This window comes from Poecilia mexicana, unplaced genomic scaffold (assembly GCF_051168715.1).
Source record: "Poecilia mexicana isolate PSO_F unplaced genomic scaffold, ASM5116871v1 scaffold_15, whole genome shotgun sequence".
Classification (NCBI taxonomy): domain Eukaryota; kingdom Metazoa; phylum Chordata; class Actinopteri; order Cyprinodontiformes; family Poeciliidae; genus Poecilia; species Poecilia mexicana.
Window position 1 is genome coordinate 22,507,903 of NW_028263384.1, and position 26,339 is coordinate 22,534,241.

General features: G+C 40.9%; 1 protein-coding gene across 5 annotated transcripts; it reads left to right on the forward strand.

Annotated features, from left to right (window-relative positions):
* On the forward strand, positions 1-26,335 carry lrrfip2 (leucine rich repeat (in FLII) interacting protein 2). 5 transcript variants are annotated; one of them, XM_014992826.2, is made up of 27 exons: positions 1-205; positions 3,663-3,818; positions 10,635-10,721; positions 10,928-10,987; positions 11,373-11,432; positions 11,555-11,587; positions 11,691-11,762; positions 14,117-14,164; positions 14,287-14,349; positions 14,567-14,656; positions 15,962-16,024; positions 17,086-17,139; positions 17,218-17,274; positions 17,493-17,567; positions 18,452-18,565; positions 18,914-18,955; positions 19,708-19,839; positions 20,116-20,187; positions 21,458-21,628; positions 21,703-21,795; positions 22,858-22,950; positions 23,853-23,954; positions 24,276-24,408; positions 24,493-24,663; positions 24,756-24,835; positions 25,436-25,540; positions 25,625-26,335. In XM_014992826.2, exons 2-27 carry the CDS (start codon positions 3,729-3,731, stop codon positions 25,733-25,735), a joined length of 2,271 nt encoding a protein of 756 aa, XP_014848312.2. In that variant the 5' UTR covers positions 1-205; positions 3,663-3,728; the 3' UTR covers positions 25,736-26,335. The 5 variants fall into 5 exon arrangements, with proteins under 5 accessions (XP_014848312.2, XP_087868978.1, XP_087868979.1 ...); XM_088012852.1 differs by lacking the exons at positions 22,858-22,950; positions 23,853-23,954 and having other exon boundaries at positions 7-205; XM_088012853.1 differs by lacking the exons at positions 20,116-20,187; positions 22,858-22,950; positions 23,853-23,954 and having other exon boundaries at positions 10-205.
* Positions 26,336-26,339: the final 4 nt, after the last annotated feature.

Genomic DNA, 26,339 nt, shown 5'->3' on the forward strand with positions numbered 1-26,339 from the left:
CCCTAACATCCGGGACCTTTTTCAGCTCGCCAGTGAAAACTGAAGGAGAGCAGAGGAAAGAAAGGCGGACTGATGACAGCTGTCAGAGTGGACAAAAACACTCCCATTCTGTGAAGTAAACCCGAATGGCTCTGCCCAAACACACCGAGCGATAGAGGACAGAAACCCTGGGAGAATAACTGCCTTGCTTAAAGGTGTCACGAAGGTAAAATTATACATTTTCGACTTGGAAAAAAATGAGTCCCAGTTTGCCCTGTGTGTCTCTCAGGAGAGTCGCGGTTAGCCTCGCTGCTAACTTTGTGAACCACCCAGCTATTTATTTCTGTAGCTGGGCTTTAGCCGAAGTGTTTCTAATGCTGGATTGTCGTTGTTATCGGAGGGATTCTCGGTCAGTAAAGCGTTGGGTTTCTTAGACACACAGGAAGAGTTTAAATGGGAAAGTTTATGGTTAATTCCAGGGGTAAGGAATGCTAGTTAGCCGTTCCAGTTAGCTCTTCGGAGCTGTGGCCAAGCACGTTAAGACCAACAGGCGTTAATTGTTATCTCTTTTACCAAGGAGTAAATCAAGCTAAGGTTATTACTGAGTATTATTTACAAGCATAAGTATGTGTAGAAAGAGTAATGTTGTGTTAGCCAGTGTGTTTCTTAACAGTGCAATTGAACCCAGCTGATTATCGTTCAATAAGGTATATTTCAGCACTTTTCCGATCATAAACAGTCATTTGAAACTGTTACAAATTATATATTGGAGTGGTTTTAATTCATTCTTCTTCTGGTTGCCCGCTAAGTTTTCGACTTGTAGCTTTGAGTTTTCGATCCAAAGGAATTAGATCATGAAATATTTTAACGGAGAGCGCATAGCTTACTCTGGGTCCATTGACTCATGAGGTATTTTGTCTGCAGCAGGCAGCCTCAGTCATTGTGATGTACAGATGAATGCATTAGATTATCCTCCAATAATTCATTTCTTAAAGGGCAACATGAGTAACTACAGGTGGGTGTCAATAAATTAGAATACAATCGAAAAGTTAATGTATTTCGGTCATTTCAATGCAAAATACGAAATTCGTATATATTTATTACATGTAGCTTGTTTTTGTTTATTTTTGAGGATAATAATGCAGAAATATTACTGTATGTCCTTCAGAATAATGTCGAAGTCGACTAATTTGTTTTCCAGCTTTGCTACAGAAGCTGCCAATAAAAAGTGCTCTGTCCAAGCATATTTATGGAAGGTTGAGTGGAAGGAAAACATGTGGTAGAAAAAGGTGTACAAGCAGCATTGATAACTGCACCTTAGAGATTTTGAACAAACCCATTCAAGAGTTGATGGCAGTTTCACAATAAGGTGGACTACAGCTGGAGTCAGTTTTTTATGCATGAATGTATCAACAATATGGGACAGCCACTCTGGAACCAGCAAAACACACTGATTTTGATAACGCTGAATAAAGCAAAAACTCGTTATTGTTATGTTGGATTTTATTTAATTTACCTCATGGTGTCAGAAGCAGCATGCCTGAGATAGGGAGAACTGGACTGGTCTGTTGCAGAGATGAAAGTCAATTTTGCATTTCATTTATAAATTAAGGTCCCAGAGTCACTAGAGACTTTTGAGATATTATGGCAAAAAAAAAAATATCACTTTTGATTAAATAAATTGCACTCTAAATCCAACCATTCCCAAAATAGTCAGTAATAACCTCTAAATATTATTTCTGGGCTGCTAGCAACAGGTTGAATATTTTATTGCTATGCAAAGTATGAATTCAGGACAATCAACTAAAGGCGTCATTCCAAACAATCCTCCAATATTCTCAACACTTATTCTGATATTATGAATAATATAAACAGAGTATTGGGATGTGGCCTCACTTCCATCATGTTTAAATTTGGATTCTGTATTGACCCGTGTGGGCAGAACTCCCAGGTCTGGGCCCGGAAAGGTCTGCTTAATGGAGGTTTGTCTGTAAACAATCTGCTGCACTAGGCGTCTCAAATGAATAATTTACCAGTTGTTTGAATGTAATGTTTCCATGAAGCTGCTGATGTCTCATTAAAGAGGTTTATGTAAGCCACAGTCGTCGATCAGAAACCCTAATGGGACCCGTACGTTAGTGAGGGTTGCATGGTTTGTTGCATATACAGTTAAATGTAGGAATAAAATCCACCAGCAGCCATAACATCATGACCGCCCACATTAAGGACAAGCACTGTAGCTCATCCTGTTCTATTGTGGTGTTCAGGTCTGAAAGCCCACATTCTGGCATTCCTGTGTTTGCTACATGACTCCTACCTAAACATCCAGGAAACTGGTGACGCCTCCAAAAAAAGACACATTTAGACCTGAATTCAAAGCCTTCGGCTGAATTTTTGTCATCTGCTCCTGTGTAATAGTCCTTCCATGTTTTTGTGATCATGCAGAAACAGTTACACATAGGCTACCATTTAAAATATGTCACCAAATATACAATAAAAAGTAATCCTCAAGAGAACACTTGTTTGAAGATGCACAGTAAAGACAGACAGTTTTTATTGGCTAATTTTATCTTGATTGGTTTTAATTTAATCACTTTGTCAAATGCTGAAAAGTCTGATTAGTTTTTTCTCTCTATTCATTAAATCATCAAAAGCAGGACCTCCCTCCATTTTTGGTCTGTAAATCCATCAGCAAACACTTTTATGCACTTTTTTCAGTTTAATAACAATCAAAGGAAACTTCTTTATATTAGAGCTTTCAGCACTTTTTTCTGTTTCATGCCAGTTTAAATCACAGTATTTACAGGTATGTTGGTTAAATGATTGACAATCCAATGACGACGATGCAAAATGTAAATTGAAGTTTAGATGGACATGCATCAAATCACAGATTTGAGAATTAAGTTGAATCACAATTATATTGTGACATTTTGTAATTTTGACAAAACCATTGCATCAACATCGAAACAAAGTTATAACACGATAAAGCAACTGATTGACTCCCTTAGTATGTTACAATCATGTTAACATTCCTGTGTACTGTGGGCATCCAAAAAGAAAACTTACTTTAGGTTTTGGAGTTTGCAGATGAAAGTTTCCATTCAGAGAAACGGTTGTTAATAATGGTATCCACAATAAATGTTTAAGATATCAACTCTGTCGTTGTTCTTTGTTTTTGAAACAGTAAACGTTGTTATAAAGCTGTTTTTCTCTCATATATTCGGCTTAATGTTGCCTCAGCTACCTGTAGAAATCACTGCTTACGCCAGGAAGGGCTGGTGAATTTGTTTTTAATGCTAGTTTTGTGTATTTATATTGAAGAAATCAGAATTTGCCAAAGTTAAAGATTTCTAAAAATCTGATCAGGCCAGAAACGGCATTGCTACAGTGGTTCCCAAAACGTGGCACAGGGGCCCACTGGGGGTCATAGATCAACACATTTGGGTCTCGAGATCCACTTCTGAAATCAAAGAATGTTTTAAGCTGCAACATCAGAGATTATCATAACAGGACAAAACTCCTCAGGAATCTAATCGGGACATTAGTGGTCATAATATTATGGCTGATTGCAGTGTGTTTTCTACAAACAGCTGTGATGCTTGAACTTTACCTCCAACATGCTGGTGTTCGGTCTCCCTGTTTCCATTGTTTACATCGTTTTCGTCTCTCTGTTTTTCTTGCAGGTGTTTTCAGCGCTGCCTTTTCTTTCCAGCTTTACATTTTGGTGAAATCTCAGCTTCTGCGCTAACATGGGGACACAAGGCACCGGTAGAAAACGAGCTCCTGTAAAAGATCGGTTCTCAGCAGAGGACGAGGCTCTGAGCAGCATCGCTCGGGAGGTGAGGTCGCCTGAGAGGAAGAGTCCTCTAATGTACCTGACGTCAATTATTCCACCCATCAGTCGATGCAAATGTGATTTAATCCAACTAAAATGTTCCTGTTTTAACTGTTTTACTCTGCCTCATTCAAAATGGAAAAGCATCGACTTGAACAGCAGCAACTTTTATTATGACTCGTTAAAGGGAAACCTTTCAGACTGAAGGTGTTGAATTAAATCAGAATCTAGAGAGGGATAAAATGTTTTAAAGTAGCAGAACACACAAATCTGCTTTGATTTATAATTTAAGCAGGTATCAGACATGGAGCTTTTGTTATTAAATATTATGTAAAATATTTTGTCAAAACATTTGTGATTCAACAAACATTAATTTGGGAAAATGTAACAGTTTTCATGATTCCTTTAGGATAAACTTTTAAGAATATTTTATAAAACAGAAAATATTTGAGGGGAAACCTTTAGAAAAAAATCAAGCTGTGATTTCTCCAGATTATCTCCACTGTGGACCTTCAGCTGACACTTCATGCCCATAAACAAACCTTTTTATGCCTAAAAGGATAAAAAAAAATGTGTTTTCATGAATTATGGATATAAAGTTGTAAAATCTTATGAATCATTTAACTGCGTATTATTTTTGTTGTTTGCATTTCGACCCACTTCCATTTGTTTTGATTGTGGTTTATGTTTGGACCAGTTCTGACCCCTGACTTTGATTGTTGATATTGTAAATCATATTTAGTTACAGTGAACTTAGCAGAATATTGAAAACTACTTTAAATAGTTTTCAAAGTTTATGAAACGTAAAGTTATTTCAGCATGGGTTTGAAAGCTCCGGAACCAGTCGGTCCATTTTGAGCTGTGAAGCTGGAAAAGGCGACTTGACCGCCGTCCCCTCTGTGCTGAGTCAGCATTGTTTACATTTGGCGTTTCAGCGTTGAGCTTTGTAAAACTTTCCACCCAGCACTCTGGTTTAAGAGCCAGTTTCGCCAATTTGAATCTTTGTGTCCACATGTGGCCATTCTGGTTCTGCTGGTTAATATTTGCTGTGGTCAGAGCAGGCTGGGTCCTGGACAGCTGGTCTGAAGCTGACTGGGAAGTATTTTTGTTTGGTAGAGAAAAGCCAACTGAAGGAGAACGGGCTGCCTGGCCTGTAAAGACACGTCGGGATGATTTCCACTGCAGCTCCTTCATTCCTTTGGCTTTTTCCATAGTCAGGTTCTGCCGTTTTGTCTCATTAAAGAAAACAACCCTGGCCAGGCTTTCTGTAAAGACCAGAGTAAACCCACGGACTTCCTGGCTTTATAAAAAACATTTAAATTCAGGATAAATCTCAGGTGTTTGCCTTGTTTTGTTCGAAGTCAGTCTGGGATGTTTAAAAGCTGCAGACGGCGCTCGGCTCCGTTTGCTCTCTTTATAGTCGCGCAGGCCGATCATAGAAACATGAGTCACCCGGCCCTCCCAGTCCGCTCCTAAATCTGAATCTCTCTGTGCAGCAAAGCAAAGATTAGACCAACCGTGCAGCGAGTTCAAGGGGTCAGAGAAGCGCTTATCACTTAGAAAACTAAACAGAAACAAACCCCACAGAGTGCAGCTTATGCCTGGTCGCTAGCTGACCATGCAGGCCGCATGTCTGGGCCTGGCATGCGCCGCTGCTGCTGGGGATGACGGTGAATTTGAGCCTGCAGCGTCACCGGCTGCATTCTGAGGCACCTTGGGTTACTTCTTGGCTGTCAGGGTTTGAATGCCAGCAGCTTGCTAACAAACCCAGCCTTGGCTACAGCTCCACAATGATTACCTGTTGTCTGAGATTAGGATGTACGGGGCGTGCTGGTTGGCAGTGATAGCAGGTATAGGCTTCCCTCGTTGCTTGGAGGGAGTGTCTTTATGTGACGGCAGAGGATTTTATTGGCAGATCAAAAGGCCTTTGTCACAAAGGAAAGTGAAACACCTTAATCTTCAGACTGAAGATTATACACTCAGGTTTATTTAATTCCAAGAAAATCAGCCTTTCTGTTAAAGGAAAGCAGAGCCACATTTTTACATTAATGATTTCAATATAATTGGAAAAGCAAACATAAAACAAAGCATATTATTTAAATGCTTAAAAATAGTCGGACTCAATTACAATTTATCAAGTTAATTCCAGGATGTGTTGTTAATAAATCACATTTTCATCAAACTATGTAACAACAAAATAAGCAACATTTTCAATTCAAACAGCCCAATTACTGCTAAATGATTGAACAGTGAGACATATGAGCTCAGCATCAAGATATTTATTGCTTTTAATTTATTATTGATGTTATTCAACCAATAGATTCGTAGCTGGAAACTTTATTTTTAAAAAATGTGATTAATAGCCTTAAAAAAGTAAAATCTGTGTAATTAATTAATCTTAATTAACGGAGTTAAAGTCCCGACCCCATTAAAAATAGACAAAATCCGTTACTAAATGAAAACTGATAATGAAATTTGTATATACCATATGTTAAATACTTTTTCAGTTAAGTTCTTATTTTATGAATAATTTTTTGAAGCAGTATTTGTTAAAAGTGAGATTACAAATTGAGCAGAAGAAATATTCAGACTTGATTTGCAGTCATTTCTCATGTGAGGAGAACAGAACTACTCAGCGCAACATGACCGCTACAAACCTGTAAATAAAACGGATTTCTGGCAAATCTGCAACCATTAATTATTAAAAGTAAGACAAAGTTATGATTTAGTTGGATAAGTAAATATATAAAACTCAGTATTTACAGGTGAAAGCAGGATGTTTTAGCATGGGTCTGCATATTTGTTGTTTATACTTTTCTCACCTCTTTCTAAACTAAAAACACAGAATAATAATTGCTTTGCTTAGATTATATGAAAAATGAAATGTGGATTGTTGGTCGTCATCGGGAGCTTGTTGCTAATTGAGGAGCTGATAGCGACACGCCGGACAGGCTGCTGTGCGGTTATTAGCTGCGTGTTGGAGGTGTGCCGTGCTGCTGACGCCGTCCTGCTCAGGTTACCCTCTCAGGGCCGCGGCGTGGCCGAGGGGCGGCCGGGCCTGGCCGGGTCGGGCTATAGATAGGACAGAGACACAGAGCAGGTCGTCCTGTCAGACAGATCAACAGGTGCAGAGCGCACAGCCAGCTGTCTCTGACTCCAGGCGGCCTCCTCCTGCACTCAGTTCTTCACTTGCACTTTTTAATCTTTGCATTACCTCAGATTTTATTATGCAAAAACATGAGCATTAATTTCAGAAATTAAGGAAAATAAATGTTTCACATAATGCAAGAGATTATATTTAAAACAGAGAAGCAGCAACTATTCATTCTGCTGCAAAAAGTAAGATGAGATAATTTAGCACTTGCTAAATTATTAGGTTTTCAGACTAATCTAAAAGGGGAGAGGCTGGGTCATGTGGTATTTGTTTGGTCATGTGATGTGATGGTGATGCAGCAAAGCATTATGGGTAGTTTAACTGAAGCAGAGAACCAGTTTTAGCTGTGTGGTCGTTTTTATTTGTGTCAGACGTCTAGGAAAACAAATATGAGTTGATATTGGTTGGCAGACATAATAGCAGTATTGATTGCTGATATTGATAATATTGGTGCATTCTGACTAGCATCAATTTAGATTTAAAACTAAAGCATTTATCAATGTAGTTAAACAATCATGGTGACCTTTCCTTTATTTTTTCCATCATTTTAAACCTTTTAGATATTTAGGTTGAAATAAGAAAAAGCCCAACCGGGGGACAGGCATTTCAAGTGACTTGGAGCTATAAATGGTGTAAATATTTAACATAAATGTTTCATCTTGGTATAGATTGATACTGGAAACTGGCTTAGGAGTGCTTATTAGGTAAGTTGACCTTGAATCATAGAGTTTTAATTAGAATTATGACATTTTTAAAGGTATATTCATACCAGAAAAGTCATTTGGTGTGCTTGTTGTGTTCAGACCAAAATCGGACTTTTAATTATTATTTTTTATTTTATTTTTTTTAGTTTGGTGCAGTTTGCTTTCACGTTGTATACAAAGTCATTCAGATGTTAATCATTCCTCCTCCAAGAAATGATGGAGCGAGACAAAACATGGATGTGAAAACAAACTTACTTTGACAAAGTTCTTGTTAAGTCGTCGCGTTACCAACACTGAAGGATTAATTTTTACCATGAATACCCAGCTACGGTGGCTCGTGACGTCCAAAAGGGCGTGTATTCCATGTAGTTTGTTGGATCAAGGCCGGTCTGTAGTCATACCCAATTGAGAGTGAATTGAGACCACCTTAAAAATGTTTTCTCTGTCTGGTTGTTTGGTCCACACCTGGGTTTGGTTGAGTGTATCCACACCTGCACAGTCTGGACGAATGTGAAAAACGAGCTCTGGGTTGGTTAAAATTTAATAATAGCAGGTGTGAACAAATCATAGCTGCGCAAACAGAAAAAATAGTTTATTTTGCCTCCTTTAATCCTGGAAATCTCAGATTTATATCTGATGTGGCACAAAAACACATTTGACAAACAAATGACATTCCCAGGTTCTGAAGTTGAACTTTGGAAGCTCCTCTCTGGTCACCAATACTGCAGCGTTTCAGAAAAACTATCGATTTTTTTTTCAGTAGTTTCATCAACTTTAACCACAGCCTGCCCCTTCAGGTCCTCTGAAGCCATTTGATGATCTGAAAATCGTGGTGTTTTTGCTGTGTCCGCTGCAGGCTGTTGGTGGAACAGAAACGGCTCTACTTTTAGGCCTCTTGTGCTGGCAGTGCAGATAAGACGCTGGAATGCTGACAGTGTTTGTCTGCTGTGAGATACTGTACACATTATCTCTAGTATTTATGGACTGCCTTTTAGTTGAAGATAAAGGTCCGGGCTGCATGAACTTGGGTGCCATTCTTTGTTGATGGCATGTTTAAATAGTTTCAGCAGTATTCCCTGCATGTATTAGGTAATAAAGGAGTTGGCTACACAGAAACCTGTATGACTAAGTGGCTCCTCCCCCCGCCTGTCCAGGGGTTGTTTAAATTATAACCTTCTGCTGAGGTATTCTGTAAAATGACCTCCTGTTGGGCAGATTTTATAAGTATTACTTTTCTGCTCCCGCCTCAAGGGGTCTTTATTGGTCTTAGTCGTGTACATAAAGGCAGGATAAGTTATATTTTGTTTATAGGCAGATTAGAAACAAGTTATGTTTATAAACTGTTAGCTTCTTCCCTGCGAGGCCTTTAAATTAGCCCCCCCGAAGTTGATGGTTCACACATGTTGTTATGGATGAGAGTTACACACGACTACCTCACGGCTGGAAGGGTTCAGCAGAGAGAGCAGAGAATGCATGATGTATCCTGACATTTCCCCCAAAGTCTAAATTTGGTGCCGAGTTGCAGCATCAGGAAACGTCAGAAAATTAGTTTGACTTTTAAATGTTTTTTTTTTTAAATGTCTGAAATCTATTTTTATCTTTTACCTCCAGAAATACCTGTGCATCCATTCTGATCAGATCGGTTTATTGACACTTCATTGAGTACTACATGGCATAAAACAAAACAAAATGGTGTTTCCTTGAGATCAGCAGCAGACTGGGGTGAAAAGTAGATCAAACTGAATGCAAATAGATAAAATAAAAAATCAATTAAATGGTCAAATTAAGTGTGAGACACCTTCTGAAGATGCTCAAAAGCCTAATTTAATAGTTCAAGCACCAAATGTGCATTATTGTGCATTAATGCAGAACCTAACCTCTACAATCTTCTCTATTTCTGCTGTTGGGGTTTAGCCAATCAGCGCTAAGGAGAAGGAGTACATAACTGGTTCTGCTTTGATGTTGAAATACTGATTGCATGACGACACAATCCAGTAAGAGGTGGTGAGGAATCTCTGACAATGTTCAGTGCCCTGGTCTTTTAGCCTCTCTTAAATGGAGAACAAAAGGAATTTGACTTCAGTTTCAAGTGCTCACAGCATATAGACGTTAAGTAAGTATAAATGAGAAGAGAAGCTACCTCTCTTCTGTGGTGGCTGGTTTTTGCAGTAGGTGAAGGTAAAAGTCACCAGTTTGTGTCCTGAATGTGTGGGGTCAGCAGAGATGTAAGCTGCACTTTTCCTGACTCAGAACCTGTAGAATCCTGGATGGAGGGAAGATCCAGGCAGCTTGGGCCTGACCTGCCCTGCAAAGAACAGTTAGATCTGGAGGGACAATCATCTTATAAACCTGTTCTGATTTTACTGTTCAGTAATTATAAAGTGCTCAACATGTCAGCTTTTTTCTTTAGAAAATGAATATAATCCTGTTAAACTGCAGAGCTGCATAATGTTGGCTGCTCTCTCTCAGACACAGTGCGACATTGTAAATAATGACAAATCATGACATAAAAGTGTTTTTTTCTAGTAAAATATGAACTATATGTTATATAGAAAGTAATTAATGACGAGTGGGAGAAGCAGGAGAACTTCCTGTATTCTCTGGATGGATTCTGGACTACGAGTCCAGATAAGGAACAGATCTTCCCATCATGCAGGATATAAAATCCTCAGGGTGATAATCAGTCTGATAAGATCACTATGGTAACATTTCTCTAAAACAGCTTTAGTTTTACGTCTTCTTCCTCAGGTTGATTCAGTGAAACCTCATCCGCGTTTCCCAACCTCTCTCTTCTCCAACAGGAAGTCAATGTTTTGAATACCTAAAAATACTCCTCCATTACAGTCCTGGTGTTTATCTGTGTGCTGCTCGTCCCTGTCTTTGTTTGCTGCTTGTGCCTGCGGGTCATGACCTCCAGGTTTGCCCTGAGGGCTGACAGGTGTGTTCTTGTTGTGTCCCCCAGGCTGAGGCGAGGCTGGCGGCGAAGCGGGCGGCCCGCGCAGAGGCCAGGGACATCCGGATGAGGGAACTGGAACGGCAGCAGAAAGAGGTATTTACACAAAATGGGGGCAGCTTTTTCACTTTTATGGAGGTTTGGATTCCACGTCCCACAAGTTTAAAAATAAATAAATAAATAAAAATGCTGCATGTCCACAAATGAAACCAAAAGTTCTATAAATGTGGGCCAGATTTTCTTTTTCAGCGGTTTTCAGTGAGGTATGACTGTTTTTCCTGGCATCTCCTCCCTGTGTTCAGCTTTCTTACCACTCCTCCAGCAGCAGCAGCAGAAAATGGGGTCAGATCCACCAGTGGATGGTAGGAGACCAACTGAGTGCTGCTGTTTTCTTTGCCACTAACACTGTTGTGTGGGACAGAGTCCCATTTAAGCTGCACTTGACTCCCAGACTACTCTGTACCTCACAGTGGAAATATGTATTTGCTTTGGAGACATTGTGAACTGTGACTGAGTCTGTTTGGAGTGCAGGCTTCACCGTCTGGCTTTATATATGACGGTCGATTCTGCAGGAAATTGGTTTGAGTTCTAACTTTAGTTCTTTAAATTGAACTTCTTCATTCATAAACGAATGGCTTGATGTTCCAGCATATTATCAAATATCTGCTCTGTGTGCTAAAACAGCTAAATCAACTCGACACTTTCTATCCACTCATTGTCTTTGCTGACCTTCTTTCCCGACTCCAGGCTGAAACAGAAAAAGCCAGAGCCTCTAGTAGTAGTAGATCCAGCAACCATCATCACCGGGTCTGTATCCTCCTCCACACATTTCCTCTTTATCTCCACTTACTTCCTGTCTTCCTTCATCACCCTCTGTTCTCTCTCCCTTTCTGTTTGTCCACTCTGTGTTTCCACATCGACCGGGGCAGGATGACGACCTTTTGTCAGTCCGCAGCTATAGGGTGTGTACAAACGAACGCGGATGTGTGGAAGTTGGTTTTTTGTGTAAAACACATTCACATTATTCTTTTTTAATGTATGCTCACATTTATTTTATATTCAAAGTCGACATCTTCATCCGTATACGACCTGGGCTCTATCAAGAGTCGATCCAGTTCCCGTAGGAAGGACGTCCTGGTGCGTCACTGCAACACTTTAGTACAGCTGCATGAATGTGGCATAATTACCAGCAGAGTCCAAAGTCCTAGAAGGGGTTGGAGCATTCAGCTACGCAAATGAGCCAGACATATTTTGCTCTATAGGTGATTGTATAGGAAAATTATTCTTCAGTGCCCGTTTTTTAGTGTGTCTTCATTTTCAGGATCTGTTTCCAAAACTTTACATAGAAAAAATAAATCTCATGAGGTTTTATGTCATAAGGCACAAATTGGGAAACGTAGAGGGCTCACAAATGTAATGAAAAGTCTTGGTAACTTGTGCACAAAACTAATGAAAAGTTCAGAGTTGCTAATCGTAAATCCAAGATCAGGACTCGGTTTCACTGCCAACTGTAAAGAAACAAAGTTTTAGTCATAAACTTCCTTAGTACTTTTGAAAGTTTTCAAATCATCGCACCTATGGAATCACATTCCTGCCAAAAACCCTTAAGAGCATATGAAACAGTAACAACAGTGCATGTATTAATTGAGAGAGCGCATCGCTCTGATTGGGGTTAAAGTGGTAAAAAAATGTCTCCTCCATCCACCTGGATGCTCTTAGCAGAAAAACTATGCTCCCTTTTCTAATTGGGAATATTTGTGTTTATGGCGCTATGAATACTGTGCCATGCAGTTTGTTTTTTATCATAATCTTTATTGTCACAACAATACCACAAAATATTCTGCTAAAATTCTAAGTCCATATCAGCCACAGATAGAGGCTATAATATTATTTTACTGTATGGAGAGTAATCATCGTTACTGCTTTCATTACTGCTGGTATTTGGTCCAACAGCTAATCTACTGGTTTGACCTGCAACTAGAGCAAGCTGTGCTAAGCTCTAATTTCCAAGGCAAATCAAACACACCATAACTCCTTAACTGGATGTAGTGGCGATGCTTTCAGATTGTTGTTGCAATACCTTCCCTTCAGACATGTTTACACGTGCAGAAAGATCTCTGAAAACAAATATAGTTTGTTTAAACTACTGGAGTTTGGAAAACCTGCATGTGGAATAAATCTTCCCCAAAAATGCTCCAACCCGGCCTGTAATGCATATTTCTGGGCTAATCAAATCACTTTGAGCATAACAAAGGGTTCCATTCATACCATCGCTAGAAGCATTATAGGTCCATTTCAAATGCAACTTCACATTTTGGCAGCAGCGTCTTCACCTTGCAGGTAGTGAAAGGCACACAGCAGAGTGGCTCCCTCCAGCTGCTGTAGATTCATCTGACATTGAAAGTTTGTTTACCGTATAAGTCATACACCATTCCCATTCGGAAAAATTCAAGTTCAGACAGGCTTGTTTTCAGAAGGGAACCGACTAACCCGAGTCTTTGAAGGCAGAATGCTGTCTGGTTGCTGAAGCTGTTCTCATTAGATTACTATAAGACATTTTGTCATTTGGTTTTGAAATATTTTGGCTAGCTTCCCTAAGAGATCATTAGTGATCTGTTATTCAAGTTCTTAAATCATCAGATTGGTGCAGAGTGTTATTCTAGCCGTTCAGCTTTCAGAGTTTCAGGAACTGCTGATCATTCATGGAACTTCTTTAAAAATGTGGACACTGACATTAGCGTTGGGGACGTCTGTGCTGCTGCAACATGTTTAGCTTTGAGATGCTATTTTAGGTTTGAATAGCTTCTTTGCTGGCTAATCACTGTTAGCACAACTTGAACATAACAATAATGGGATGCCTTTTCTAGCATCCCATTAAATGATTTTTTAATTAACCTCTGGTGGGCCAAAAGAAGCGGCTTGTTGTCCATGGTTGTTGCTGACTGCTTGTGCTCAGATTTACGGGAGTGAATACAAAGGTACAGACGTTAGTGTAGAAAAAAAAGTGATTATTTGTGTTTAAAATTGTTAATGCTTTAAATTCTATTTAATTAATTAATTAATTAAAATGATTGCGTAAAAGTCCCAGCTCTGCAATAAAACACATTTATTCTTCCAGTTATCTTACGTAAAACATTTTAGTTGTTTTCATTTCGATAGTTTTGAGAGATGCTGCTCCTGTTTTACAAGTTGTGAGATGTAGGTGCTGCTTCTTTAGTTTTCACATTATGACTGCAGTAACAGGTGGGGGAGGGGGAGAGCTGCATCATTCTCTGATCTATACAGACTGAGAAAACCTGGTTCACTCCCATGCTTCATTAAAAAGACTAATTGTGGTTTTGAAACCAACAGCATGCAGTGACCTCTGTCCCTTCAGTGTCGTGTGTGTGGTGTTAAAGCAGCGTGTGTGTGCGTGTGTGTGTGTGTGTGTGTGTGTGTGTGTGTGTGTGTGTGTGTGAGTGACCATCTTCTCAGACCTTCTCTCTCTTTAGTCTGACGGCCCTTCCTCCAGCTCCCTGCTGAAGAGTTCCCGTTCCACCGTATGTCCTTTGACTTCATCCAACATGTCTTTCTGTAATTTTTATGGTTTTATAAATGTTCCTCTGTTTCCTCACTGTCCTGCTTGTTTTTCCTTCTTCCTGCCTTTCCTGTGGCTCAACAGAGTTCTGTGTACAATGACCTGCGTGGCCAAAAAAGGACTTCCTCCTCCAAGAAAGGGCTGCTGGTTAGTTTATCACAGCTCCAGCTCTGAGCATCGGCGCCGCCATGCTGGTCCAGATTCGTAGAAGCTTACAGTGATTTTCTATATCAGGCTCTTTGCCTTTTATAGACCTGACTAATCACTGCTTTGTGCATCTAATAAATGCCATAGTCTGACCCTGGAGGTTAGCATCTGCAGCGCTGCAGCTTGTTTGAGTCGTATTCTGTTGTTGCTCTCTTAGACTGGACTGTACCACGATCAGAGGAACTACAGCAGCCTTACGAAGACCAAACCACCAGCCCTGTCCTCCACCTCCACCTATCAGCCCCGGGTTGGTCTCCATCTCTGTGTCATTCGGCTAAAGTGGGCCTTGGTCGAGCTGTACATCCATTAGGCATTAGATGTTTACCTACCTAACTTGGTCATTACAGTAGGACCACAGCTGCCAACAAATGGCTAAAATTTGCTTGAGACCTCCTTTAAAAACACAAATAACTGATTATTTTATTAACTTAAACCCCAAATATATCTTAGTACCCATTAATGGACACCATAGAAAATATCTTAGTGCTACAGCAGATGCTAACATCTACCGTCTTCCTTATATCCAGTCAGTTCCAAGAAAGATAAATGGAGCTCCTGGATTGGCTGCCTTTAAAACATCAGCCAGTAGCAGGTCAAGTAGATCGTTTCAACTTCCCAAGATGAATTTTCTTTTGGTTACTTTAAATCTACTCTACAAAAAATCTGCAAAAGGCAAATTTTCCCAAATAATTTGGAGCTGCAAAAACAAGCTGCAAAAGCTGGGCTACAAACAGGCTGTGGTTGGCTGTGTAGCTGCAGTTATGAATATTGTTTCAATGCGCTGACATTTTTTTAAAGTTTGGGAAAGTAGGTTTTATTGCCAAAACGGAAACTGAGTTTGGAAAATGTTTGAGTTTCCAGGTTCTAGTCTGTTATTTAACATAGAAATCTGAATTTTATCAGGTGCTAAAATTTGATCTTCTACATAAAAACTCAAGTTTTTATTCAACTCAATGATCCATTTGTTTTTTTCTTAATTTGACATCCTAAAATAACAATTTCACTTAACTTTTTTTTAACTTTAGTCTCTCTGGTTACAGTCCAAAGAATTGACACTACAGCTTTTTTATTTATTTGCAGCAAAACATTAAAAGTAATGATAGTTTAATGTAACAAGTACTGTTCTAATTTTTTTCCTCTATTTGTCTCAACCTTTAAAAATAAAGCTGGTTTTGTCCAGAGAGACTTGGCGCCGTAACGAAGCTGCTACTTTTGTTACTTCACAGTTTGTAGAACATGCCGATAATAAAATCTAACTAGGTGATTGTTATGGATTTAAATCTTCAGATTTTATTTAAACTGCTGGAAAATGTAGAAACTAGTCTGGAATTGAATCCACTGAAACGTTTGAATTCTGGACGTTTTGCCCGTCCTGCGTAGAGACTGTCCTGATTTGGCTGGGACAGTCTCTCAACACTCTGAAGTTTAACGGCCTAAAAGTGACTCGCTCAGCAGAATCATCGTCCTGTTTCCACTTCACTTCTCTCACCACCACAGCATCCCTCCTTCCTCTGCTCTGACTTCTTTCCCATCACCCCTTCCTCCCACACAGGCCTCCACCTCCTCCTCCTCCTCCTCCACCGTCGGTTCGGGTCTGTCTCGCAGCTACAGCATGGTCAGTTCGTGTCGGTGTGTCCGTGAGATATTGGATGAGTGGATTTATGTCTCCGATTGTTGAGAGATCCGTTCGTTAGTTTCTGAGAAGTTGAGTGTTTTGTTGCAGATCAGTAAAACAAATAGTCAACTTGTAGCGATTTAGGAAATTATTTTCCTTTTAAACTTTTTCACATTTTACTGGGATTTTAACACCAAGTTGTGCATAATTGTGCAAATTTTTGTACAAGAAAAATTAAGTGTGGTATTTGTATTTAACCCCCTTTACTCAGATGCTCATGATTAAAAACCAGTTTAGATATTGGATTTTACTTCCTTGAAGTAATTGGTAATCAGATTAATTTAATCTCAGTTTAATTCTACCTAGTCTCTGCAGTGAAGCATGGTAGTAGCAGCATCATGCTGTGGTTGTGCTCTTCTTCAACAGGGACAGGGAAGCTAGCTAGTTAAAATGGATGAAAGGAAATTGTTAGAATGGCCTAGTCAAAGTCCAAGACTTCTTCACAGATTTTATCTGTACAGTTTTCCTCAGTTTGAGCCTTGAAAATTGAGTAACAATGTTTAGATCTGTAAAATTCATGTGGACATAATCCGAAATTAGTTTAAAATGCATCTTACTTGACTCTCCATATATGTTTATTTAAATAGATGGAGGGAATAACTCCAGGTTATTTTATGGAGTTGTCAGGTTACCAGTAGGGTTCTCCAGTATTTTGGGGATCAGAGGCTGAATAGTTTAGAAACTCCTACCCTGACGGACTTAAAGCTATAACTTTGATTCTTTAAAGTACTGACTTAATGAGCCTGGATAACGATCCAAGTCTCACTTTTCAGACTTTATTTAGAAGATATTTTTTAAACCCTTGCATGGTTGGTGGTTGTAATGTGCTGAAATGACGAGGAAGCAGTGTGAATACCTGAGCCAGGGTGTGAACGGGTTTCTGTGCTGCATGGCCTACAGAGAGTGATTCTACTCCACCCAGTTGAGTGTTGCGTCAACCATCAACATTCCCTCCTGCTTTGTTGCTGAGTCCTGTATTGTCTCCCACGTGTTTCCCTCAGGCCTCTATTTACGATGACGCTGGTCTTTACGGCTCGGGCTGCGGTTCAAGAGCTGTAAGTCCTCTCAATGTTTATGGAAGCAGGTTTTTGTTTTTTCTCCCATCGTTGTCTCATTCCTCACTTCGTTCCCAGCCCTCTGAACTGAGCTGGTGCTCCTCTGGGGCCAGCTCCACACGCAGCAGCCCTGCGGTGAGCACGCTAAACCCACCGCCACCCTGCATGACCACACCAACACACCGCTAATGAGCTGACGCATTTCCTGTTAGGGACTAGGATCCATACTCATACTGCAGTTTATTACAGAAAGTTTCATGCAACAGACCTACTTTTAGTTTTTTTTCTTACCATCTGTGTGTGTGCGTGCGTGCGTGTGTGTGTGTGTGTGTTGTATGTGTGGGCATTCGTAGCACTCCTCCTCAGATGATGACACTGTCAGCAGCGTTTCCCAGGAACGCTACAGCCGAGGCCGGAGGGACAGCACGGTGAGCTGCTGCAGCTGGACTCCACCGAACCGCCTCTGATCCTCAACTTTCACTGCGGGTCCAATTAGAGATGCACCAATAAACTGGCAGAAGATCTGATTTATCTCTTTGTCAGAACATCAAATACTGACAAAATTAGATTATTTTCATTTTTTTCAAAATTTATGAAATGCAAGAAAACCAAAACTGCAACTATCTTTGGTTGACAAACAACAAGAAAAAGCATTTTTAAACAGAAAGAAGTTTGATAAAACTTTGGGTTCTTTTCTTTGAATGGCCCGATATCTGGCATAGACGATGGATGCGTTGAAGCCTAAATGGGAAAAATCTTGGAATTCCAAACCTTCAGCTCAAACAAACCAGAAGTACATTTTTCTTTTTATTATGTTATATTGTCCTTAGGATAAAACCCCCCGGAATTTATCAAAAAACTAATTTACAAATGAGATTGAATTAGCCTGTGGTTAGCACACTTCCGCTAATAGCAGAGCGCATTTTTCATTTAACACTTCTGTATTTTTTGCTAACCTTGACGATGTTTAGCTTTAGTTTTACATAGGTTTTAATATCCAGTGGGTACATTTTGAATCATATGTTTGCTGCTTTTTACGTCATACATTTTTTTAGAAGTTGGCTTCTGCCTTATGTATGTTTAGTCATGTACAATGATTGAAAATGTATTTAAATATGAATAATCATGGTTTTAAAAAGCTTTAAATCAGAACCACTCTGATTGGTGCATCTCTAGTTTGGATATTTTCAGGTTTTGTAGCTTTTTCTTTCATTCAGCTTCTTTTTAAATCCTGAGTTTACAGCTGTTTCCCGTCGGTTCTCTTTTCTCTTACGTTTTCTGCCACTGTTCTCCTCTTCCTCTGTGTGAGTAGTCATCTGACTTCTCTGACATTAGCGAGTCGGCTGCTGATTACTTCAGCCGCTCCAACCGAAGGGGCAGCATTGTGTCTGACCTTGACGAGTTGAGCATTCCAGATCTGGACGCTGTAAGTGTCTAAACCGAGATCGCATGTGTGCGCCTGGAAATGCAGTGCAGTACTGAGTAAACCCGAGTTCTGGTTGTAAATGATAACATCTGGTGTTCAAGACTCAACTGAAAACATGAACTAATAATGTTCAAGGTGAAAGAGGTTGTGTGGACTGCATCAGTGTGCAGAAGCATGCACTCAGATAGCAAACATTTTGCTCGTTTTGTTTGTGAACATGCAGCACTTTTCCCAGACTGATGGTTCTGTTTGAACTAACTCCTGATTCACAGGTGACCCGACGACCCCAAGCATGACTGCACTTATGGTCTCCAACTCATTTAACAATCTGACTTCTCTCTCCTGCAGCTGGATGAAAAATGTGACAAGCAGTATACAGATTATAGTCGGGTAAGTAAGTTTAGTTCTAAAATGTATCATAATCACACACCAAGTCTGCCTCAGACTGCAGCATCTGACAAACTTCTGCTTTATGAACCTTTTTGCCATTTAAAAATTGAATCAGGAACAAGACACAGATTTCCCACAATGCATGGCGCATCAGTTATCTTGATGTCTGAGCTGTCAACAAACCATTGTCTGATGTTCACGCAGTCAGTGGAGATTATCAGCTTGTCTGTCAGGTTTTAAAACTGTGTAGGACCAGGTGACAGCGCCCCCTTCAGGAGGATTTAAAGAGGAAAGCGTTACAGTGGATATAAAATGTCTTAATTAAAAATTTGTAAAATAAAACAAAGTGTGCTTGCACATTTTTTGAAAACAACTTTTAGTTCAGTTTTAGCAGTAAGTCTTTGGAGTCAATCAGCTTCCCCCATCTTGACTGAACTCCACTTTCTGCCTAAACAGTAACCTCCTGTTGCTGTTATCACAGTATTTTTCGGTGGAAATGCTGCTATTATGGTGACTTTCTTCCTTTTCTTTCCATTCATTTAAAGTGCCACTTTAGTTTTAGCAATATCTTCCATTTCCAGTGTTAAGTTACAAAATTAAAGTTTGCTGGTCTTTAAGAGGGTGAACTTTCATTTTTATGCCATTATCATCCGTTTTCTTCAGAATCCTGTAAGTGTCTGAGAAGTTTAGGATGCTCTTCATTGTTTTTGTTTAATATTTCAATAAAACTTGAGTTTCTGTGGCGTCCCCAGCCGTCTTCCCGCTGCGCCACGCCCGGCCTATCAGCAGCCTCCCTGGCGTCGCTGGGCGGGACGTCGTCACGGCGAGGGAGCACAGACACCGGTAGCATCTACGACCCTGATACGAGTCTGAGTGAACTGCGGGTAAGACACTTACTGTCTCACATTCTCAATATGACCACATACGTTCCCACTCATCTCTTCAGATCTCTGAAATACTTCATTTATGTTCCTCCTTCCTATAAAAGACTCGTTTCTTTTAAGCGTTTCATCCTGTGAGCATGGGACGACTCGACGTCTGCGAAGCTGTCCCTTTAAATCTGGCTTTTGGTGTTTATGTTAGCTGGACTGTCTGTGAACGGCTGAATGGATGCTTTCTGTTTGCTTTTCACCCCAACCGTTCCTCCATGTGCTCTGCAGGATATCTATGAGCTAAAGGACCAGATTCAGGATGTAGAGGGGCGGTACATGCAGGGGCTTAAAGAGCTGAAGGTAGAGGGGCTGGAGCTCAAAGCATGTCTTCTCCCACTCCTCTGGCATCACTAACCTCTCCTACCTCTCGGTCTGTGCTGTGTGGTGAACCTCTACTGCATGGTCTTGCATCACTTCCTGTTTTGATATGACGCTGTGGCTTTAACTGGCTCCACCTGCGGTCTGATGGGAGTCTTGCATCCCTGGTTGATGTTGGCATGGTTCAACAAGATGAAACACTTTCTATCTAGTGATAAGAGTTTACTAACAGCCTGGTTACCGACTGTTCCTGGCAGAGTTTGATGCTTTAACTGTCTCCTGGAAAACTTCCATCTTCTCTCTTTCAGATTCGGTTTTCACCACACCACCTTGTTTCATTTCTGAAAGTGATGCAATGCTCTGTGACTTCACTGGACCTTTCTTCACATATGGCTCAAAAATGACTTAAGAAAATATAAGCACGGCTGCTGGTCATTTGCCCCTTTTTCTATTTTCTTCCTCTGTTTATTTTGGTTTTGCACGTTATTCTGGTAGGGACCAGATCTGATTATATCTGCTTTCCCAGATGTTGATTTTAAAGTATTTTCTGAGGTGTATGTGTCGATGCTGCGTCCATAGCAACAGAAATCCTCCACACATGAATCAAAATGCTGAATTACCTCCTTGTCATACCAGCAAGTTCTGCAAAGGCCTGTTCATTACATTGACTTGATTCACGTTTGTAGGAGCAGGGATTCATCTAGAGCTGAAACCATTATTCGAATTAATCATGACTAATAGATTATTTAAGTAATGATTAATTTAGATAAATTTTTCTGCAGCCTCCAACAGGTTTTCACTCATCGCAGTGTTTTGGGCTTCTTCCGCCTTCCCATCGCAGCATAATGCTGCCACTGTGTTTCACAGCATCAGTTTATCAGGAGCTGCTTTTCTTGGATTCGTCTTGGTCGAATGCATTTCAACCTGGTCCAACCAGAATCCATGAAAATTAAGTTTAGAAAATTTGCACTTAGATCTGAGAAACACTTGCAGGTAGGAAATATTAATTGAATGTGTGTGAAATGGACACAAGGGGTTAGAAAACGGAGGTGAAATTGATAAAGGGGCAAATCGACCATTAAAAAACGTACAGAATCTGTTCTCTATACATAATCTCGCCCTGTGTGAAGTGTTTGTCTACTTTAGGTCAAAAACATGTTTCTTATGCTACTTATACACCTGTTGCATGTTAACACAGCTTGTAGATGAACTTCCTGCGTTTCACTCTAACCTGCTTCCTAACTTGAATCAGGAGTCGCTCACAGAGGTGGAGGAGAAGTACAAGAAAGCCATGGTGTCGAACGCACAGCTGGACAACGACAAAGGTAACCTGATCTACCAGGTGGACACGCTGAAGGACGTCGTGGAGGAGATGGAGGAGCAGATGGCCGAGATGAGGAGGGAGCTGGACGACAAGTCAAAGGTCAGTCGGGACGTCCAGTTTTGACTTTGCCTTCCTAAAGACGCCCAGAGTTAAAGTGTTGCTTCTTGTTTCAGGAACTAGAAAGACAGAAGCACACATGTTCAGTCCTGCAGCACAAACAAGAGGAGCTGAAGGAGGGAATCCGCCAGAGAGACGAGCTCATAGAGGTACGCTGCAGAGAAACATCTGATCAGGGTTCTCTGGAACTGGCCCTTCTTCCCCTTTCTGCTCCATTTGACTCCTTTCTCCTGTTTCCGCCTCTGTGTCTCTATGGCCTTCTGCACACGTAGCCGGGTCTTGAGAAAAACTAATATCAACGCCACATCACTTAAAAAAACACAGGATCAGTTTCAGAAACATTTTCATCCACATGGATCCGGACTAATCTGCCCCTGAGCGTCGATCTAGACATGCCACACCCATAGGGGGCAGTGTGGCGCTAAACCAAAACCTGTCAGCCAATCAGATTGCTTCTAAACAACCATGACTTCCTGTTAGGAGTGAAACCTGAGCCAGGACAGATCAGGGTTTGTACGGTTGCTACAAATCCTTGAAAATGCTTGAATTTCATTTAGGTGTTTTCAAGGTTTTGATTTCTGCATAAAATCCTTGAAAGTGCTTGATAATAAAACTTGGTTTTGTAACAATCTAATGCTGGATTAAAAACCTGGGAAACCAGACATTTCCATACACCTACACTTGTTTCCTCACAGTCTGAAGTTAAATCAGACAAACCTTTTCTTTTGTAGGTCAGTCAGAATTACTAAAATTATTTCTATGTGCCAAATGCCAGAAACATTAGCAAGAAAATGTATTTACTTTTCTTTGTTCAAACATTTAATTTGAGCAGGAAGGTATGGGAAAAGTGTACAAACCCTGTTTTAAGTAGCATAGTAGAATATTAAGATGTTAAAACACAAACAGCATTTTTGGGGAATTACCTCGATCCAAATATGTGGATATATTGGTGCGTTATTTGTTCCTCTAAATCTCCATTTTCCCACCTACACATACAGAGTTTTCTCAAATCTCCACTTTGGTCAGTGTTTTTATAAATAATCATTAATTAATCAGATTTTTTTGTGTTAAACAAAACACATCAATATATTAGTTTTCCCAGATATCGGCTGTGTATGGACTAGGCCTCAGTGTTTTCATTTCACCCCTGCTCCACTGAACGTCTCCTGTTCTCCCTGCTGTTATCTTGCTGTTGCTGAACGACGCTCCAGGAGAGCCAGCGAATGCAGACTAAGTTAGACGACCTCACCAGAGAGGTGTTTGACCTGCAGGAAACCATAAACTGGAAGGACAAAAAGATGGCGGTAGGAGGGCTGCTGTGACGGACAGCATGACGGAAACCCTCGGACCTGCTCACATGCACAGTCTGGGGTTTTGCATGTCATAACGGCGGTTAAACCTGCTGACTGTCTGGAGGCTTGCGGTGACATCACTCTGATCTTAGATCCTCCAGCATGACAGGCATGTTCCACCTGTGCATTACTACAGCCATTACATCATGAAGCGCCTCACTTCCTTTTAATCTGAACCCTTTTACGTTACATGCATTGCTGTAAGGATGCACTCTGCTTGGGATTTCTCTCATTTTGACGCAATGCAACCATAAGCTTCACTGCATTTAATAAGACCTTTGGGGGAGAGCAACACAAATTAGTGCAGAGTTGTAAACTGGAAGGAAGCACTGCATGTTTTAGTTTTTTTACGCATTAAAATGTAAAAAGTGTGGATTTTTTTTTGTCTGGGCTTTGACTAGGCCATTAGTAACAAAAGTGATATTTATCGCTGCTTTGTAATTATTGCTACTGTTTTTCATTCTGGTGCTTCACCTCTTATGATTTTAATTTAGGAGCAGAAAATACCCCCGGTGTTTTTGTCCCAGCTTGGCTTCTCATGGTTTTCTTCATGGACTTTATGAATCCCTGCAGCTCCTCCAGAGTCACCTTGGCCCCTTGGCTGCTTTAGATGGACGTCCATGTCTTGATATGTCTCCAGTCTCTCCCTGATCAGTGGATGAATTGAACACTTCAGTTATGCAGCACGTTTTGGTTTTTCACACTAAAATCCTGATAAATTTGACAAAATGGCGGCGTGTCTGCATGTGAATTTGCTCCTGTCTCCATCCCCCTGCATGTGGTGCTGTGCTGCATGTCTGTCTAGACATCTGTCCAACTTTCTCCTCGTGTCCTCTCTTCTCTCGTGTGGCCAGGCCCTAGAGAGGCAGAAAGAATACTTTGATTGCATTAGGAATGAGAGGGACGAGCTCAGAGATGAGCTCGCCAACATCAAGGGGAAGTCCAGAGGCGCAGAGGTAGGTTCAGCCAGGCGGACGGTCAAACCAAACCTCTGCTTCCATCCCGTCTGTTTGTAACTCTTCACTTTCTGGTTTCTTATTCCTCCAAATGTGCTGATTTAGTTTTATTTGTTGCCGTTTTGTTCAACTTCTGGTTTCAGTTTAATCTTTATTCTCCTGGTAAAAACATGCAAAACTGTCTGTGATTGCTGTAGCTTAAGCTGGCACTGAAAAATATCTGAATTTAAATAAATCTAAGTTTACAAAAATGTTGTTGAACAAATGAATCTGCATCTGTTTGCTCACCACAGTGGGGTTTTTTTTAATAATCTGTTTCAGAAACACGGCCTGGTGATAATCCCAGACGGGACGCCCAACGGAGACGTCAACCACGAGCCTCTTCCCTCAGGAATCACCCTGGTAACCCAGGAGGCCGCCCAGGTGCTAGAGTCTGCAGGCGACGGCCCACTGGGTGAGTCACGCCGCCCGTCACCCATAGCAACGCTTTGTGAAGCCGCTGACCGTCGATTGGTGCAATGTCCCTCCCGTCCTGCAGATGTCAGGCTACGGAAGCTGGCGGATGAGAAAGACGAGCTCCTGGCTCAGATCAGGAAGCTGAAAAGCCAGCTGGACGAGGAGAAGCAGAAACACTCAAAGGTGGATGGAGCGTTCCCAGACGGGGAGAACATGGAGAACGGTACAGATCTGCACTTCATCGAGATGCAGAGTGAGCTCACTTCCTTCCAGAACCACAACACGAACCATAAAATCACACTCTGCATGTCCAGCCTCATTGCTCTGCTCTTCATCCTCCTGTAGGAGACGCCAACAGACAGATTAGTGAATACAAGTTCAAGCTTTCAAAGGCCGAACAAGAAATGGGTACAATGGAACAAAATGTAAGTTATCAGCCAATCAGATCGCTGTCTGACAGTTTCCTTTGATCTCCAAAGCTGCAGCGCATCGCTGTGTAACTATGGTAACATTTAATGTACCATAGTTCTTGTAATGCTACAAAAAGTTAGCACCACACTTATTAGCTTTATGCTAAATCCAATTAAACGTTCCATTCATTGCTAACGATGAGTCTTGCCAAGGAATTAAACACTTCCTGTTTTTGTTTGATCTAAACACATCAAGCAGCTGCTTATTTGATGTGCATGATTTTGATGATGTAATGTTTGTTCAACTGCTGACTGTATGGTGTTTTATTCATGACTTTGTAATTTTGTATTTTTATTATGTAAAGCACTTTGAACTACTTCATTGATTCTACTTTAATACTTTTTTTTAAATTAGGTAAATTTTTATTACTTTTTTCTCTTGTGAAACAATCCTTAGAAAATAACCTGAAAGTGTCTGAATCAACACGAATCAGATTCATCTGGGAAAAACCTGATGAATTTCTAATAGTTAATAGTCATAAAAGTGTAGTGGTAAACATAAAGTAAGCTCTGCTCTGTGTGTGTCTGTGTGTGTGTGTGTGTGTGTGTGTTCAGATCAGCCGACTCGAAGGCCAGGTTGCCAGGTACAAGGCAGCAGCCGATAACTCAGAGAAAGTAGAAGACGAGCTCAAGGCCGAGAAACGGAAACTCCAGAGAGAAGTAATCTGATTACTCTGCGTTTTTCTGACGTGTCGCGGCCGAATGCCTGTTAACCTGTTCTCTTCCTCCTCCTCTTCCTCACAGCTGCGCACGGCTCTGGATAAGATCGAGGAGATGGAAATGACCAACAGCCACCTGGTGAAGCGCCTGGAGAAGATGAAGGCCAACCGGAACGCCCTGCTGTCCCAGCAGTGAGGCCGGCGCCGCGACCTCTGACCTCCCACTGCCACACTGCGCCTGAAGCTCACTCTGCTCTCAGCTGCAACACCTGGAGACGTGTAGCTAACCAAAAGACTTCCAACCTTGTTGCAGAGGGAAACAAATCTGAACTTTTTTTGTTGTTGTTTTTGGTAAAGTTGGGATTTGGTCCGGCTCTTCTGGAGGAACGACTGGGAAACCAAACTGGTGGAACTGGGAGATGCAGCTGAGGAAAACCTCAGGTCACGTTTCCCCCTCTGGCCGGGTGCTTGGCTCTACTTTCTGACAGGTTGCATGAACGGGTCTAATGATGCTTTTAAACTTAAATCTACTTGCTGCTCCAGGTCTGCAGCTTCCCAGCTTCCCTTCACGCAGTGAAGTGCCTTTTTCACTTTAGGAGACACGGGGAGGGGCGCTGCACCGCTCAGTGAATAAGATAATTGTTTGAACAGGTACGGTATGATGTATTTAAAATAATAAAACAACGGGGGTGCAGTCATGGTGTGAAAGTATATAGAAACAACTGTGTCTGCTGCAGTTTCTTTGAAATTTTTTCAAATATTTAAAGATTTCTGGAGAATAAATGTATGATTTACAGAGC